General features: G+C 48.6%; 1 protein-coding gene across 8 annotated transcripts in view; it reads left to right on the top strand.

Annotated features, from left to right (window-relative positions):
• Positions 1–16,680, top strand: part of BRSK1 (BR serine/threonine kinase 1) — a 51,233-nt gene that overhangs the window by 26,512 nt on the left and 8,041 nt on the right. For 6 of the 8 annotated variants that reach the window (XM_081837362.1, XM_081837365.1, XM_081837363.1 and 3 more), the window contains 12 exons: positions 113–253; positions 1,699–1,815; positions 4,285–4,318; positions 6,473–6,541; positions 7,221–7,367; positions 8,702–8,733; positions 9,489–9,653; positions 10,564–10,661; positions 11,528–11,678; positions 12,493–12,553; positions 14,955–15,378; positions 16,499–16,547. In XM_081837362.1, coding sequence (XP_081693488.1) covers positions 113–253; positions 1,699–1,815; positions 4,285–4,318; positions 6,473–6,541; positions 7,221–7,367; positions 8,702–8,733; positions 9,489–9,653; positions 10,564–10,661; positions 11,528–11,678; positions 12,493–12,553; positions 14,955–15,378; positions 16,499–16,547 — 1,488 coding nt within the window. Of the gene's footprint in view, positions 1–112; positions 254–1,698; positions 1,816–4,284; positions 4,319–6,472; positions 6,542–7,220; positions 7,368–8,701; positions 8,734–9,488; positions 9,654–10,563; positions 10,662–11,527; positions 11,679–12,492; positions 12,554–14,954; positions 15,379–16,498; positions 16,548–16,680 lie in introns of those variants that run through there. The other 2 variants (XM_081837364.1, XM_081837369.1) reach the window with 2 other exon arrangements.

The following is a 16,680-nucleotide window of genomic DNA, read 5'->3' as shown; positions in this document are numbered from 1 at the left end:
CAGCTTAGAAGGAATTCGGTGAGGTTGTTCTCAACAGGAGGCCTGATGGATTCTCATGACCTCTTTCCCGATTTTCCCTGCTTCTCGGTCCCTCTGCCTCCTTCCGCGTCAGATACCTTGTCTTGGAACATGTCTCAGGAGGGGAACTCTTTGACTACTTGGTGAAGAAGGGACGCCTCACACCCAAGGAAGCCAGGAAGTTTTTCCGACAAATTGTCTCAGCTTTGGATTTCTGCCATAGCTATTCTATATGGTGAGTATCTTCCCTCGTCTCCTCGGCTGCTCATTGCCTGTTGCTGTTATCACATATTGCTAAGTAACTCTTTTTTTCCCAGCAGGAAAGGGGGGAAATGATTTTTCTTATGGTTTATTTTTCTTCTGCTGCCATAGCATTTTGTTCCCTTGGTATTGTGTAAGTATTGATTGTGTTGTATTCTGTCTATGAAGCTTTATTTCAAGTCCTCATTTTGTAAGCCACTTTGAGCTATCAAAATAATAGCTTATCTGTCTATTTATTTAATCATCATCATAACCATCATGCTGTCCCATCCCTGAGTCGCTGAGACTGTGTTTGGATCTTCCACTGCCTTATGGACCACTGAAATGTGCTCTGTGGCTGTACAACCAGAGTGAGGAACCTCTTTCAGTCCAAGGACCACATTGCCTTGTGGGAGCCCATTGCCGGTTGTGGGTGTGGCCAAAGGCAAAAGTGGGTGGAGCATTGGCTGTGACTCCAGTCTTAGCCTTTATCCAGTAGGTTATGTCCCAGCTGTTCAAAAGCCAGAGGTTTTTCTCTCTGCCTACACTCCTCTCTGCATCTTTCCTCCAAGGCAAACAAGAGGCATTAGCAAAGCTCAAGGAGTTTGTGAGAAAGGCATGAAGCAGAGGCCAGTGATGGGTATAGCCTGGAAAGGGGTGGGTGGGATTTTGAGAGAGTCCTAGGGGTCAGATAGTGAGGCCTGAAGGGCCTTAGGTTTCTCTTCCCTTCTGCACAGTCCAACCAGACCAAGGAGAAGCCATTACCTACTCTGTTCTGCATGTTGAGCTGCTGTTCAGGGGTGAAGAGACAGTGATAAGTTGGCAACTCTCGTCGCAACAATTGTAGGCTTAGGCTGATTGAAATATGCAGCTCTAGTTTCAGATTCACTGAGGAGGAAGGAGAGGCTGAAGTGAGCAAAGTAGAAAACAAAACCTCTGGCCACTTCAGGAGCTCTTGACTTACTTTGCCCTGATCTTAGTATGCAGGACAGTTTCTATAGTAGGGTAACATGATGAATTGTGAATAACCCAGGAGAGTCAGCAAGGAGGGCTAGCTGAAACACCCTGCTGTTCATTGTGTGTTTTGGATGATTTCTCAGGGTAGCAACTCTGGGATAGCTACTTCTTATTCTGATCAAGCAAGCCCCAATGCCATTTCCATAGCCATGGCAACTAGAAACTTGTTCCTGTTTCAAAAAGAAAGCTTGGGTTCTCTGAAATCCAGCACATTCCCTGGCCACTGGGCCACAAGTCCGATTCAGCACCTGTGTTTAAAAAATCTGCTCAAGGGGCAGGGAAAAGCAAGTCCATTCTGATCGCATTTCCTTCACTGGGATAATCCCAGATGTAGCTACTTGACTGCAAGGGATGTTTCGCGTGCATGTGCCTTTTGTGTCTCCCGCTGACCAGTCTCCTTTCATTTTGTTTGGACCTCCCCAGCCACCGAGACTTGAAGCCGGAGAACTTGTTGCTGGATGAGAAGAACAATATCCGGATTGCAGATTTCGGCATGGCCTCCCTGCAGGTCGGAGATAGCCTGCTGGAAACAAGTTGTGGGTGAGCCAAGCTCTAATGTGTGGAGGGCTGATTGGAGGGTTGCACACAACACCACAAAAGAGAGGAGGATGAGGATGAGGAGTCAGGCATCAGTTGATCCTTGTTTGGCAGGAACACCAAAAGCACCGCAGGTGTTTCCTGCAGGGAATACCATAAAACATGAAGTGGGAAGGAAGCGCATGTCTGCAAACCCAGAGAAGCCGGCACATGTCTTTTTAAGAAATGTGCTTCCTTTTCACACATGATGGGGTTCACTGGAGTGTCCAGAAATCAGAAACATCTGCTGTATAGTATGTGAATCACTCCTGCGTTTGCAGCAGAGGGGTGGATTTTGGGGGGGATTTGCCATCCCTATAATAGAGTGGCACAAGGGTCTCATCCAAGGAATGACATCATCTGTGTCACCTTGGCTGTGTTGCCATTGGTCGACCCTCCCACCTATCCCTATGCTGTTCTCTTACACCCTTCCCAGGGAACAGAGGTACAGTAATTCACCGCTTTCTCTGGCCCACACCACCACGGCTCTCCCTTGCTCCACCCCCTGCTCTGGGATTCCCAAACCTGATTGGTAGCCCTACCAGTCACTCTCCCATTAAGGCTGTCAATCTGGAAAAGAAAGAAAAAAATATGCTAGCAAAAAGAAGACAGATGTGGGCTCTGGTTTTTCACACTGCAGCTTCTCAAGTTCAGCACTGCCCAAACTGAACGTGACGTCACTCACACATTTAGTAATTTTGTGAATTGTTTTTTTTTAAAAAAGGAAATAGCTACTGTGTGCTTGCCTTCCCACCCCCGATCCAGGTCGGGACTGTGCTGTCAGGGGAGCAGGGCTTTAACTCTGTGCCCTGACGCTTTTCCAGTTCTGATCAGCCCTCGCACCTCTCTGGCTTCTATTTGGTGAAAATGGCAACATCTCTTTTGGGACAAATAGCAGCTGTGGGAAAGCCTGATCCAAATGGGGATTGTGGTTAAGGCCCCACTGTCTTCATGTCACGGTCTAAATCTGAATTTACTTCCCCCAACTGAAATATGCTTTGTTTTGTTGTTTTTAAAAATCACGTAACTACTGATGGCATGAATAATACCACGACTGGTTTTTTGGCCCGAAAGTGAACTTCGCTTGCCAGCTCTTTAGCCTCAAAGCTGGGACATATTTCGTTCTGGGAGGAAGTGAAGGAAATGCTTTGAGATTGCCTAGTTGCAGCCACATGACTGTACGTCCTTTATAAAATTTGTGGTTGTTTTTTATAATCTGTATTTTATTTGAATATTATTATTTTTTTGAAAAAAGTTGCTTTTTCCTGTTTTGTAAGCTGCTGTAAATGCCAGTGTGATGTATAGGCAGTGTAACCCCCCTCCCCAAAAAACCACCCCCTCACATTTAAAATAGATAAATAATGAACACCCAAAGCACTTCCACCATCACAGCATCAACACCATACATTCAAAGCACTTTTAGCACACATTTAAAGCACACCTATGGCTACATACCTGCCATAATTTTAAAATACATGACCTCCTCCAGAGAATCCTGGGAACTGTTCCTTACCCTTCACAGAGCAACAATTCCTAGCACTCTTAACAAACCACAGCTCCCAGGATTCTTTGGGGGCGAGCCGTGTGCTTTAAATGCAATTTAAGTGTATGGTGTCGATGTGATGACACTCCCCAGAAAAAAATGGAGGGCAGTGCCAAGGAAGGCTGAAGAGTTGTTCCATGTGCTTCATGTGTGCTAGTTCACGTGCTTTAAATGTGTACTAGGGGGATGCAGGTGGCACTGTGGTCTAAACCACTGAGCCTCTTGGGCTTGCCGATCAGAAGGTCGGCGGTTCGAATCCCCGCGATGGGATGAGCTCCCATTGCTCTGTCTCAGCTTCTGCTAACCTAGCAGTTCAAAAGCACATCAAAGTGCAAGTAGATAAATAGGTAAACGGCATTTCTGTGCACTCTGGTTTCTGTCACTGTGTCCTGTTGCGCCAGAAGCGGTTTAGTCATGCTGGCCACATGACCCAGAAAGTTGTCTGTGGACAAACACCGGCTCCCTTGGCCTGAAAGCAAGATGAACTTCGCAACCCCACAGTCGCCTTTGACTGGACTTAACCGTCCAGGGGTCCTTTACCTTTACCTTACCAAATGTGTGCTAAATGCGCTTTAAATGTATGTGCAGGCTCCTTCGCTGCCTCAGTCTCTCTTCTTGCCTCCTCATGGCCAGCCTCCTGGGCCTGGCAACTGAAACCACCCAGCACTTGTGGGACAAGAATGAACAGGGGGAACATTTCCCCTCCACAAATACATCTTAGGTTTTGGGGGTGGTGTGCTTGTGGGTGGGTGGGTGGGAAGAAGTCCCGCAGGCTCCTCTTCACATGCTTGTTTGAACCCAAGGCCCTGGGGGGGTCTGCTTTCTTCTGCGTTTCACTCTTCCTCTGTCTCTCTGTCTTTCTCTTTTCTGCCCCCAATGCTGGGCTGCAGTTCTCCTCACTATGCATGTCCTGAGGTGATCAAGGTAAGGACTCAGGCCTAGTGCCCACACCCCTCCCCTGCCTTGATGGCATCTCCTTCCCTCTTGCCCAGGGATCAAACCAGGGGGTCCGTCAAGCCTGGCACCAGGCTTCACTTGGGTTGGGGTAACGGCTTTCCAGTCATATGTCATCATCTTCTACCCATTTCCCATGGAATAAGCCCCATGGATCTGGGTGGGGCTGATTTCTGAGTAGGCATGTATAGGATTGAACGGTTGGTTGCTTAATTCGTTAAAACAAGAAAGTGGAGAGCAGTTTTGGTTGACTTAAAAGGAGACTCTGTTGAATCAGTCAACGGATTTCAGAAGTGGGTCGAATTCAAACCAAACTAGTTGCACTTACATTCCATTTAAATAAATGTGAAAAGGTATTGGTGATTGACTTAACACCCATTGATTCCAGTGGGACTTATGGGCAACTAACTCACAGTACAATCCTATGTTTGTCAACTCAGAGGTTAAGTCCCATCAAGTTGAATGGGAGTTCTTCACAGGTTATAGCAGGGAGGGGGGGTCAAATGTGGCCCTCCAGGCCTCTCTGCCTGGCCCTCAGGGCTCTCCCCAGGCCATAGTCCATCCAGAGCCACAGCCTTCACCAGACATGATCCACACCCTCCTCAAGTGTTTTTGCCTGGCTGGAATTTGTCCTTGGGCTCTGGTCATGCTTCCTGTTTGTTTGGATGGAGGGTAGGGAGGTGGGTGTGGAAAATAGCCTTCTGCAGAAAGGCAAATTTCACATGTCTCGGTCTGCCCACTTTTGCCTCTGGCCCTGCCCAGCCCTGGCATGTGGCCCCCAGAAGGTCGCCAAGAAGGAAAGGCGATCCTTGGGTTGAAAAAAGGCACATAGGATTGTAGCAGTTGCGTGGACCTAGTTCAATTTTTCTTCCTATAAGGATGTAACAAACTGCAGATAGCAAGCAGCATTTTAAAAGAGACACCCCTTCCTATGTGTGAAAGGTCATGTATCCAGGATGGTGCCTGGTGCGATTCAAGCTTGTGTAATTTAATAACGGAGTAAAGTATGCCATTTTGTAGAACGATTCCCCCCACTTATATTCACATTTGTGTAGATTTAAGTGAGTAATTAATTGATTAATCAACTTCAACTCATATGATAAATTTACCTTTCCTTTTTTAACTTGGCGACTGCTCTAATTATATGTGGGCTTGGACAGGGGAAGGTGTTATTGGAGGTGACTGGTAGTTGCTTGTCTCTCATCCCTCACACCCTTTATGACTGGGAAGGGGAACCTGCGACCTGCCTCCAGGCACAGTTGGACTCCAACTCCCATCAGCCCCGTCCAGCTGACCAGGGCTGATGGGAGTTGTAGTCCCATGATAGAGGTCCATAGGTTCCCCATCTCTGCTTTAGCAAGGCCTTGCTCTGTACAATATGGTAGCTTCTTCTGAAAAACTTCAACACTCTTAAAGCACCATAAGCCCCATTCCAGAGCTGCTAGATCTGAAATTTAAATTCAGTGACCTGGAGGATATCTACTGAATTCCTCCCCCCAGAAATAAGATGTTTTTGATGCTGGGAAGAAGCACCACCCACTTGTGAACAGGGGCAGAGTCGCCCTCCTGGTGCAGCTCACCTGGACAAGGCTGGGTCAGGGCGGCTGCAAGGTCAGGGCTGCAGAGAGACACTGGTGGGAGTGCCCGATTGGCTGTGTCGGCGTGTCATTCACACAGCCCAGCTGTGCCACCAGCTCATGCCAGCCCTGTCTGCATAAGCTGCAGCAGAGCCAGTGATGAGAGGGTGGCTCTGCTCCACTGCAGCAGCCACTACTGCTTGTGGAGGGTATTGGGGAAGGGGAACATCAACCAGTCCTGGAAGATGGGGAAATTTTAATCCCTTCTTGATGGCCATAGACTGGAGCCAGGAGACAATAGAGCTTGCTGAGTAATGGACCAAGGGAGGGCAGGAGGAGTTGGGGCAGGTGGCAGTTGGGACAAGGTTCTCTCATCCTTGTAGAGATATATCCCCTTCCCGCCTGTTCTTAACACTTGGGCGAGCCTTCCACTCTCCACTCTGATTTCTTTATTGTCTGTCATTCATTCCCAGCCAAGCTTTCCCTGTCCTGCCCCTGCCCTCCCAAGTTGCCAACCCACCACATCTCTCTGCTCTTCACTCCTTAGGGGGAGAAGTACGATGGACGTCGCGCTGACATGTGGAGTTGCGGAGTCATCCTCTTTGCCCTGCTGGTGGTAAGGCTGCTCCCCAGTAAATTGCCAGGCTATTCAACACCCCCTGCCCGCCCCCCACCATGTTGTCCTCCCTGTGGCAAAGGTGTTCCAAGGTTGCTCAGAGCAACCTATGTCCAATGCCGGTCCTACTCAGAGCAGACCTGTTGAAACTAATGGACATGATGGACTGAAGTTCACTGATGTGAATACATCCAGGTATTGTTGGACTTCTTCTCCCATCAGCCCCAGCTGGCACGACCGATGGTCAGAGATGATGGGAGTTGTAGTCCAACAACATCCGGAAAGCCACAGGCCTCCCATCTCTGAGTTGCATGTGCTTTATTTATTTACAAACACATTTCCGTGCTGCCACATTACAAAGTATTGGGGTGGAGCACAACACTGAAACATAAAACAACAACTGAAAACAATACAGATAACCATTAACTATTCCAAAAATTAAAAATGAAATGGTTACAAAGGCCTGCCAGTGTAAAAAGATCAAGATCTACAAGTCAAAAGTGAGGGTGCCTGAAGAACCTCTCCTGGAAGGGACAGGTGGCACTAAGTGTCCAACATCTAGAACTTGAATTTAAACGCAAAAAAACCCCCAAACCCATTCTGCATTTGAAATCTCAATACTGAAAAATCTGTGTGAGCTTTCATTTTGGGGTCGGTTCTCTCGCCCTTTGTCCTGCAGGGAGCGCTACCCTTTGACGACGACAACCTACGCCAGCTGCTTGAGAAGGTGAAGCGGGGGATCTTCCATATGCCCCATTTCATCCCGCCCGACTGCCAGAACCTCCTGCGGGGCATGATTGAGGTGGAGCCTGAGAAAAGACTCAGTGTGAGTAATCCCAGCAGTGCAAACACTGTTAAAGTAGGGTATGGGGAAGACATTCGATTCATTTTTCCTTTAAAGGCGAATTCACCTGATTTGCATTTTCCAAAACAATGTATGAACCAAGAGACAGCCATCTTTTTGAAATTTGCAATTCTCTGAATTTTACAGTGCACTCCTGCAGCTGAGTAATGTATTCGGAAAATTCATCTACTAATGTAAGATGTGTATAAACATTTACAAATATATTTAAAATTTACAGGATTGTACTTGAAAAAATATTTACCCAAAAAAAATTTTTAAGGCACACTTTTCATGTATTCTTGTACACATTACTTCAGTTTTTCCAAACAAATTACACAGAATCACACATTTGTGCAAACAAATTACACAGAAAAAAATGGAGACAAAACAAAACAAGAAGTAGACATATAGAGGTATAACTATCCGTGTGTGTGTGTGTGACATACAAATTGCATTATATTAGGGAAAATGTAAGTACTAGAGAAAATATGCTTTGCAAAAATGTAGATATTAGGATAAATTATTATTATTAATCAAAATTGTATACCCACTTCGTCTGAAGATCATAGGCTGGTTCACAACACGAGAAAACAAAATACATAATAAAAATAAGAACTGGGAACTAATTGGCAGCCAGTGCAGTTGGGCTAGGATTGGTGTTATATGCTTAAACTATATTGCCACGGTGAGCAACCTGGTGGCCAAATTCTGCACCAGCTGAAGTTTCCAAGCCCTACAGATAACGCCCTGCAGTAATCTAACCTGGATGTTACCAGAGCATAGATGATAGAAGTTAGGTTATCCCTGTCCAGATGGGGACACAGCTGGGCCACCAGCTGAAGCTGATGGAAGGTGCTCTGTGCTACTGAGGCCACCTGAGTCTTGAGCAACAGCAAGGGATCCAGGAGTACCCCCAGGCTGCATTCCTGCTCCTTCAGAGGGAGTGTGACTCCAAGAGCAGGCAACCTCCCATCCAACCATTAAAATGCTGATGAGTTTTCATGAGGGTTTTTAAATTGCCCCCTCCCTGCAAAGTGATGCAGAAATGTGGGGAGCTGAACTTAAGACTGGACAAATCAGAAACTAAAACTGGTACATTTGCCCATCCTTAGTTGGAAAAGAAGCAATAACATAGTTTTGGGTGGGGAGCTCTTCAGATCCGACATCCACTTTCCTGGGACTAAGCCTCGCCAACCTCAGTGAGGCTTTCTTTTGAGTAGACTTGTAGAGGATTGCATTTACTGTATAGATGATTTAGGGAGAAAAGGTTTCTAATGTTGTTGTTTCCCCCCCCCCCCTTCATGTGGCGACTTTAGCTGGAACAGATCCAGAAGCACCCATGGTTCTTGTGAGTACCTCCAGATCCTTCTCTTTGATTCCCACCAAGTCCCAATATTTTCTAGCTTCACTGGGTGGAGATATGTGTGTGAGGTAGGGGGGGGCACATGGAGAAACTAAACCTAGGAGATGGGCAGAGTATAAGTAGTTTCTCAGTCAAATACATCCCTGGGTTTCCAAACTCGGGTCTGCAGCTGTTTTCAGACTACAACTCCCACCATCCCTAGCTAGTCAGGGATGATGGGGATTGTAGTCCAGAAACATCTGGAGACCCAAGTTTGGGGAACCCTGCCCTAGATCTATCTCATTGATGTCTGAGCTTCCAGCTTAAATATGTCCAAACATAGCTTTGTATCCATGAGCGCCAGAAAAGCGAAATTCATATTCACGATAGTGGGTTTGTTTTGTTTATTTTTGGCTATAAGCTGTTACAACAATACTAAAATGCTGGTGCAAAATAGAATCCTGAAACAGTATTTCCATGGGCACGTAATATATAGATTCTTTTCTGGACCCTAGATCATGACAAAAGCCATGCTTTGTTATACATACAGTATGAATTGTTATACATACAATTAATTGTAAAAAAAATTGCATGGGGGGGAGAAAAGCAACAACCCTAATCCCAACCTCAAAACTTGACATACACACTCCGCTGTGAAAATATAAAGCCGGGCTGGCTAGCATTTGCCAACCTGAGGTTGATAGTCGCTTTTGGCCAAACCTTACTTTCCTCTTACATGGTCTGTGCTTCTTTTCTCCCAGGGGAGGTAAGAATGAACCAGAGCCAGAGCAGCCGATTCCTAGGAAGGTGGCCATCCGACGGATTCAGTCAGTCAGCGAGCTGGACCCCGACGTGCTGGAGAGCATGCACTCCCTTGGCTGTTTCCGCGACAAGAATAAGTTGAAGCAGGAGCTGCAGACCGAGGGGTGAGAGATTGGGGCATGTGGCTGGAATGGGGAAGGAGAGCCTGTCTAACGTTTTGCACATTGCACTGTGGGGATGCACTGAAGTAGTGGAGCAATGCTCTGGGGGAGGTTTTATATTTTTTAAATTTCCTTCCTCCTTTCCTTTCCTTTCTGAACCCAAGGTGAGATATGTGTGTTTCCCAGGGCGTCAGCCATCCAGGCACTGATCAAAAGCCAGCCCTGCTTTGCCTCAGCAAGATGGTAGTCTCATGTGCTTCAGAGCTTATGACTGGTGTGTAAAATGGTTTGTAGGCAGCTTAGGTTCCCTGCTAGGAATTGGGAGCTATAGGAGGAAGGGGGCTTCCAGACAGCTGCTGTTTGGGGGTGAGATTCCGTCATTTGCAGGCAAATTCAGGTTTGCATAATTATAGTTGATTGGGATGTTCTGAGCAACAAATCCACTTCCCACAGAGATTGGACTTTCTGCAAGAAGGAAAGTGACAGGAAAAGGCATTAGACAATGTGGAGTAACACTTGCTTTTCTAACGCATAGTTTACTGGTGCTGTAGAACTTTTTTTATCTAACATGCTGAATGAATAGGTTTTCTGGAAATTCCTGAAGCTAGGGTTGTTCTCACAGAGAAGTCTCAGCACTCCTGCAAAACTACAGTTCCCATAGTTCCTTGAGAGAAGTTGCAACAGCTTTTGCACACTAGCTCAAACTGCCCATAGGTTTGTGGCATGGGTGTGTTCTACGAGAGGTGAAGGAGGGCTGAGGTTTAGTTCTTGGCAAAAGCATTGATGAAAAACAGAAGAATCAGGAAGCAGCAGGGAGGATGGGTGTTAAGCATAAATATCTGGGTTTGTAGGGAGGAAGCTGCTGGCTGCATCCTGACCCTGTTCCCTCAATTTCTCCCCCTCTCCACTTCAGGGAGAACCAGGAGAAAATGATCTACTATTTGCTCCTTGACCGCAAAGAGAGATATCCCAGCTGCGAGGATGAGGATCTGCCTCCGCGCAATGATGTTGGTGAGATGTCAGGGAGCCCGTTCCCGACACACGTCAGGGTGTGGGAGTGGGAGGCTTGTTCCCAGGAATCCCAGGGAGATGCCAATGGACACAGTGCTGCCAAAGGATCCAAAAGACATTTTCGGAACACCCTGGAGCCCCCTTCTTAACAATGGCCCTTGAGAAAATGCTGCTGGGTTGATAGGCAACCTTCCAAGGACTCCCTCCCTCTTTCCATGTCTCATTTGGGGATTTTGCCTGTTTTGGGGAACCTGGAAAGATCTGAAAGGCAATGAACAGGTGTTGTCACCTGTGCAACTGGGTGTGAGGAACCTTTGGCCCTCCGGCTTTGGTGCTGACCTACAACTCCCACCTCCCTACCCATTGGCCCTGCTTGCTCAGGCTGATGGGAGCTGTAGTCCAGCAACATCTGGTTGTCCAAAGGTTCCCGACACCTGCTCTAAACTACTCTAGGGTACAGTCCTTGAAGACATTCTCCTACAAGTATCCCACTGTTGCCACCACATCTAAGCGAGAGCTGGATTTTTGTGCATCCCGTCATTGAATGCATTGCAGACTTCTGTTGGTGCCCTGAGAACTGCATTTCTCATCACCATTACCCCCTCGCCCAATACATTACTGTGCCTGGCCCAGTGAAAGCAGTATGTGTGTTTGAGAAAGCAGAGGTTGGATGGCCACCTGCCATGGGTGCTTTAGTTGAGATTCCTGCATTGCAAGAGGTTGGACTGGATGACCCTCGGGGTCCCTTCCAGTTCCACAGTTGTATGATTCTAACGGAGAGGGAGAGAGAGGTGGCATCAGCGTATTTGGAAATGTGGCTCTTTGAGTACTGAAGTACTGCCTCCCCCCCCCCCCATTTATTCTAGACCCTCCTCGGAAGCGAGTCGACTCGCCCATGCTGAACCGACACGGGAAGCGCCGACCTGAGCGGAAGTCCATGGAAGTTCTGAGCGTCACCGATGGCGGTTCTCCTGTTCCGGCCCGAAGGGCCATAGAGATGGCACAACATAGCCAGCGGTGAGTATGTGTTTAGCAGCGACGCTTCCGCAGCCTGGCATTAAGAGGCGCCATTGCATTTTTTGTGTGCGCTTCCTCTGCTCCAGGAACTGGGAAGTGCAAATATTTTAACCTTTGGTTGCCATCCAGTGGCTGCACAAGGAATTCAATGTACAGTGGTGCCCTGCAAGACGAATGCCTCGCAAGACGAAAAACTCGCTAGACGAAAGAGTTTTCCGTCTTTTGAGGTGCTTCGCAAGACAAATTTCCCTATGGGCTTGCTTCGCAAGACGAAACGTCTTGTGAGTTTTCCCCCCCTTTCCCCCCCTTTTTCTAAGCCGCTAATAGCCGCTAAACCGCTAATAGCGCTAATCCGCTAATAGCCGTGCTTCGCAAGACGAAAAAACTGCAAGATGAAGAGACTCGCGGAACGGATTAATTTCGTCTTGCGAGGCACCACTGTATGTTTACTGGACTAACAAAACTTTGCTGTCTCTTGCTGGTAGTTGCATGTAGAGCAGTTATTTAGCCGCCTCTGGCTCTTTGTGTTAACATTTCATTTTTAATACTTAGTTTCTGCCAAGGAGGCAAACACAGAGTTTGTTTAACACTTTCATGTCCCGTTCTTCAGTTGTTAGAATTGCCCTTGTGCATTGTTGATCTTTGCTGCCCCTGCGGGTTGTGTTGAAAACTGCACAGAACTGCAGTGCATTGCTCCCCTTACTGCTGTTTCTGCAAAAACATTTTTGTGTATCTCCTGCTTTTTTCCTGTGTGTCTCATCTGACCCCCCAAGACGGTACTAACCCTCAATATGGCTTTCTCCCCAACTAACAGGTCTCGATCTGTAAGTGGTGCCTCCACTGGCTTATCCTCCAGTCCCCTCAGTAGCCCCAGGGTGAGTACCTGAGATATTGGAGAAATTACAGAGTTGGGGAAGGGAAAGGGGCAGAAGATTGGGTGGTGGGCAAAGGTGTTGTGGGGCATAGGGAAGGGGGGGAGTGGGTTTTGGAGGGACTGGAATTTGGAAACAGATCTGCAGATCCAGCAGCCTCATTCACATCTCATCTTGCACTCAGTTCAAGTTGGTGAGGGGAGGGAAGAGGTGCTCAGTCAATCACTGGTTCTCCTCACAGTGGGGCTTGCATACACGGCAGGCAGAAAATTAGCCAAGTGCATATCACTCCCCCATGCACCCCTCTCCCCCCTTATTGCATCCCCATGCCAGGAGAAAGCTGGACCTGTTGAATTGCCACCTGGTACCTAGCTTTCAAACATGCCTGGCCTCTGTCAGTGAAATATAGTAGTGACCTTAAAGAGAAAAGGAGAGAAGACATGTGTAGACTTTGATGAGGGATGTCAGAGAGAGAGAGGGGGGCTGTGTACACACCACACATTTAATGCACACCCACACCCACACACCCTTGCAGAATCTTGGAAACTGCAGTCCATTAAGGGTGCTGGGAATCGTAGCTGTGCGAGGAGTAAGTTACAGTTCCCAGGATTTTTTTTGGGGGGGGAGCTATGTGCTTTAAATGTATGGTGTATATGCAGGTAGGGTTCGATGAAAGGGACAGGGCTCAAGGTTCTGTGGGAACAAGAGTTTGAGGTGGAGTGCCTTGAAAATGTGGGCAGGTCCACAGCTAGATCTGGAAAGTTGGAGGCAAGGGGAGAAACCAGTTTGAAGTGATCAAAGGGAAGGCAAAGGGCCAAACTAGGCATGGCATTAAGCACATGATCTGCCCATGTGTGTGCTTGGTTTCTCAATAGCAGCTGGTGGGGGAGGGGGGAATCGAGATCGGGATCATGGTATGGGAAAGAAGGGATTTAACTCTTTGCTCCACCCACAGCCCTGATCTAAATCTCCCCGCTCCCCTGCATGCAGCTATTTTTTGCCTTTGCTGCTAATTGCAGTTTTTCTCCTGGGGTAACAAACAGCAGCCCCAGAAGAGCAGGGCAGGGAGCTCTGGATTAGAAAGATGGTGGGGACACGGGGTCAAATTCCCTCCCTGTCCCAGATCACAGTGCTGATCCAGACCTCAGAACTCCATCCCTCACCTGTGCACTCTGTGCCTGAAATTTAGTAAACGAAGGCATACGTAAGAGGTTCTGCTGTGTGTGCTTCATGCCACGGTTGGTTTGGCTAAAAGTAGCAACAAGCTGTAGGCCAGGTAGCATTGGCAGTGCAGCATGTTGGCTGTTGTGGAAGTAGGCAAAGCCCTTTATTGTTTGGAAGCAGGTTCTTAGTTGCTACTAGCTGCACAGAAGGCAGAAATCGAGCTGGTACAGCTTTGATCAGCACGACACCTCCATGCCAGCGAAGACCTCAGCCCTTGAACTGCAGCCTGCCACAAAGTTAGTAAAGGTGCACAGAAGCAAATGGGGGAAGAATCCCTTAGAAGAGGAAGCTTATCTTTACAGTAGGCTGGCTGTTGAGGGTTTGACTGCCTCTAGGGTGAAGGGCAGGTTCCCTGTGAGAAAGGGGCAGGGCAGCCTTCCCCTGGTGCCTTCCAGCTGATGCAGACATTCCCTTGATCTCTTGGGCCTCCTGTTTCAACTGCCGGGCTGTTTTAAAGGGATTCCTCTGTTAAAACAATCATGCACATTTATATTTTAATATTTTAATGGGATTGTTCTATGCTGTATTTTACTTGTGTGTTTTAAAAAGTATGCTGCATTCTAACCATTGTGCAAATGGGGTTATATATGTTTTGTAAGCTGCTTAGGAGCTGCCTGGATCTTAAGCAGCATGTAAATAAATGAAGATGAAGGTTGATGATGATGCAGGCCAGCTCTGGCTCTCTCATCAGTCCCAGCCAGCTTGGCCAGTGGTCAGGGATGATGGAAGCTGGAGTTCGACAACACCTGGAGGGCACCAGGTTGTGGAAGGCCACTTTCGGGCTTGGAGCAGCTGCTCTGTAGGAAAGGGTGGCTGTTTGCGGGAGGAGGAAGCAGAGGGCTGGTCTCCCCAGGAGGCAGACAGGCAGAGGAGGACATAATATCAAAAAAAGCGATGGAGGGGAGGTGGAGTAGTGGATGTCAGGTTTGCTGCAGCGCAGGCTGGCTGGAGGGAGACACATAGTCTTTGGGCACCACAGATATCTCCCCAAGAATGCAGAGTAGGCTTGCCATGGAGCAGGCAGATCCTTACGAAAGCAGGCCATTTGTCACGGGCCACAGAGCGAGACTCTCTTTGGGAGCAGGCTTGTGGGGCTGTCACCTGCCATTACTCACCCCCCATCTCACGGCTCTCCCCTCCTCACCTTTCTTCCTCCCCCCCCACTTCTCCCCACACCCAGAGCCCCATCTTCAGCTTCTCCCTCCCATCGCCTCCCCCGGCCCCTGCGAAGACTCAGACGCTTCCGGCCAAGGGCAGCCCGGCAGGGGAGCGGGCCCTGCAGAGCCGGCGCTCCGCCCCTTTCCCCTTGCCCCCCAACTCTCCGCCCCCTCACCCGCCCTCCTCTCCCCGCTGCTTTTTCCCTTCTACTAAACCCCCACCCAAATCTGTGCTGCAGGTCACCCCCCACCCCTCCCCTCGGGGAAGCCCCCTCCCCACTCCGCTCGGCACCCCTGTGCACACGCCCAAAGAGAGCCCCAGCGGCACCCCCGGAGGGACGCCGCCCAGCAGCCCGGGCGTGGCGGGCGTGGCCTGGAAGACCCGCCTGAACTCCATCAAGAACAGCTTCCTGGGCTCCCCGCGCTTTCACCGCCGGAAACTACAAGGTGAGTGGGCAGTTCTGCCCCCTGCTGGGGAGGGTGTTTGCACAGGCGCATGCGGGTGTAGCAGTTGTGTGTGCCAAAGACAAATCAAGGCACCCATGGTATAAAAGCAGGGTTGAAAGAGGGATTGTGAGTGACCCATCCTTAACGCATGGCAACTTTGCCCCATGTAAGGAAGTGTGTGAGATGTTCTAAGGGAGCATCTAAAGCACTTTCCTGCACATGTGCAAGGGCAGTGAATTCTGGCAGGCAGAGGAGCATTCAGAGGGTACAGCTGCATCAGGACCGATGTGTGCCTATGACTGGGGATGATGAGAATGAAAGAGAAAGAGCTCAGAGAGCAATCAAAAGGGCGCGCACGTATGAATGAAACGGGAGTTTGCATCATGCCGTTGCGCAACAAATTGTTTACATGAAGCTGAACCTCTGTGGTCCAGCAAACCAGATCTTTATCTCTCCACCCAATGGGCCAACTTTGACAGGTGGGCAGGACCACAGATGTTATAACGAAATCAGGGATCTATGATTCCAGGGAAAGCTAGCTTGCGCAGCAGAACCAGGCAGGATGAAGTCCCCAACGATCAGCTGATGTCATCTGCCTATTGGGATGATGTCATCTGATTGATAGGTGGGTGTAGTTTTTCGGGGGAAACAGCCTCTTGGGCTAAATTGGAACCCATGGCAGGCCAAGGTTTGCCTGTGGGGTCGAGGTTTTCCATCCATGGTATAAATTATATGTCAGACATATGTAAGAGAGGGATGGAAACATGCAAATAGGAACTTGGGAAGCTGCCTCATACTGACTCAGAACACTGATTCCCCCTAGCTTTACTGCCTACACTGACTGGCAGTATCTCTCCAGGATTTCAGGCAGGGAGACTCTCCCGGCCCTCCCTGGAGATTCCAGGGATTGAACCCAGGACCTCCTGCATGCAAAGCAGATGCTCTACCACTGAGCTATGGCTCTTGCCCAAGCAAGACTGTGTGGAATCCTAGCCATCCCTGCTTTTGGCCTCAACATCTAGCAGCAAGTGCAGCTTTGCTTTGAAGCACTGGAGTGGGTGGGAAAGAGGTCACGCACACTCCTGTTTTACATTTCATGTTTCTCCTCCTCGCCCTGCAGTTCCTACACCAGAAGAAATGTCCAGTCTTACTCCAGAATCATCCCCTGAGTGAGTATCAGAAGGCAGTGGTGATAAGGAAGGAGATGAAAATTCCTTTCATTTCCCTTCCCTCCTTGTTCTTTAATTTCATTCCTTACTGGCTGCAGGGTTGTATTTAGGAGTTGGCAAGACTAGCCAAGGG

This window comes from Podarcis erhardii, assembly GCF_964252035.2.
Source record: "Podarcis erhardii genome assembly, chromosome: 13".
NCBI lineage: Eukaryota > Metazoa > Chordata > Lepidosauria > Squamata > Lacertidae > Podarcis > Podarcis erhardii.
Note: the sequence above shows the minus strand (reverse complement) of the source record. Positions and strands in the feature narration are given on the sequence as shown.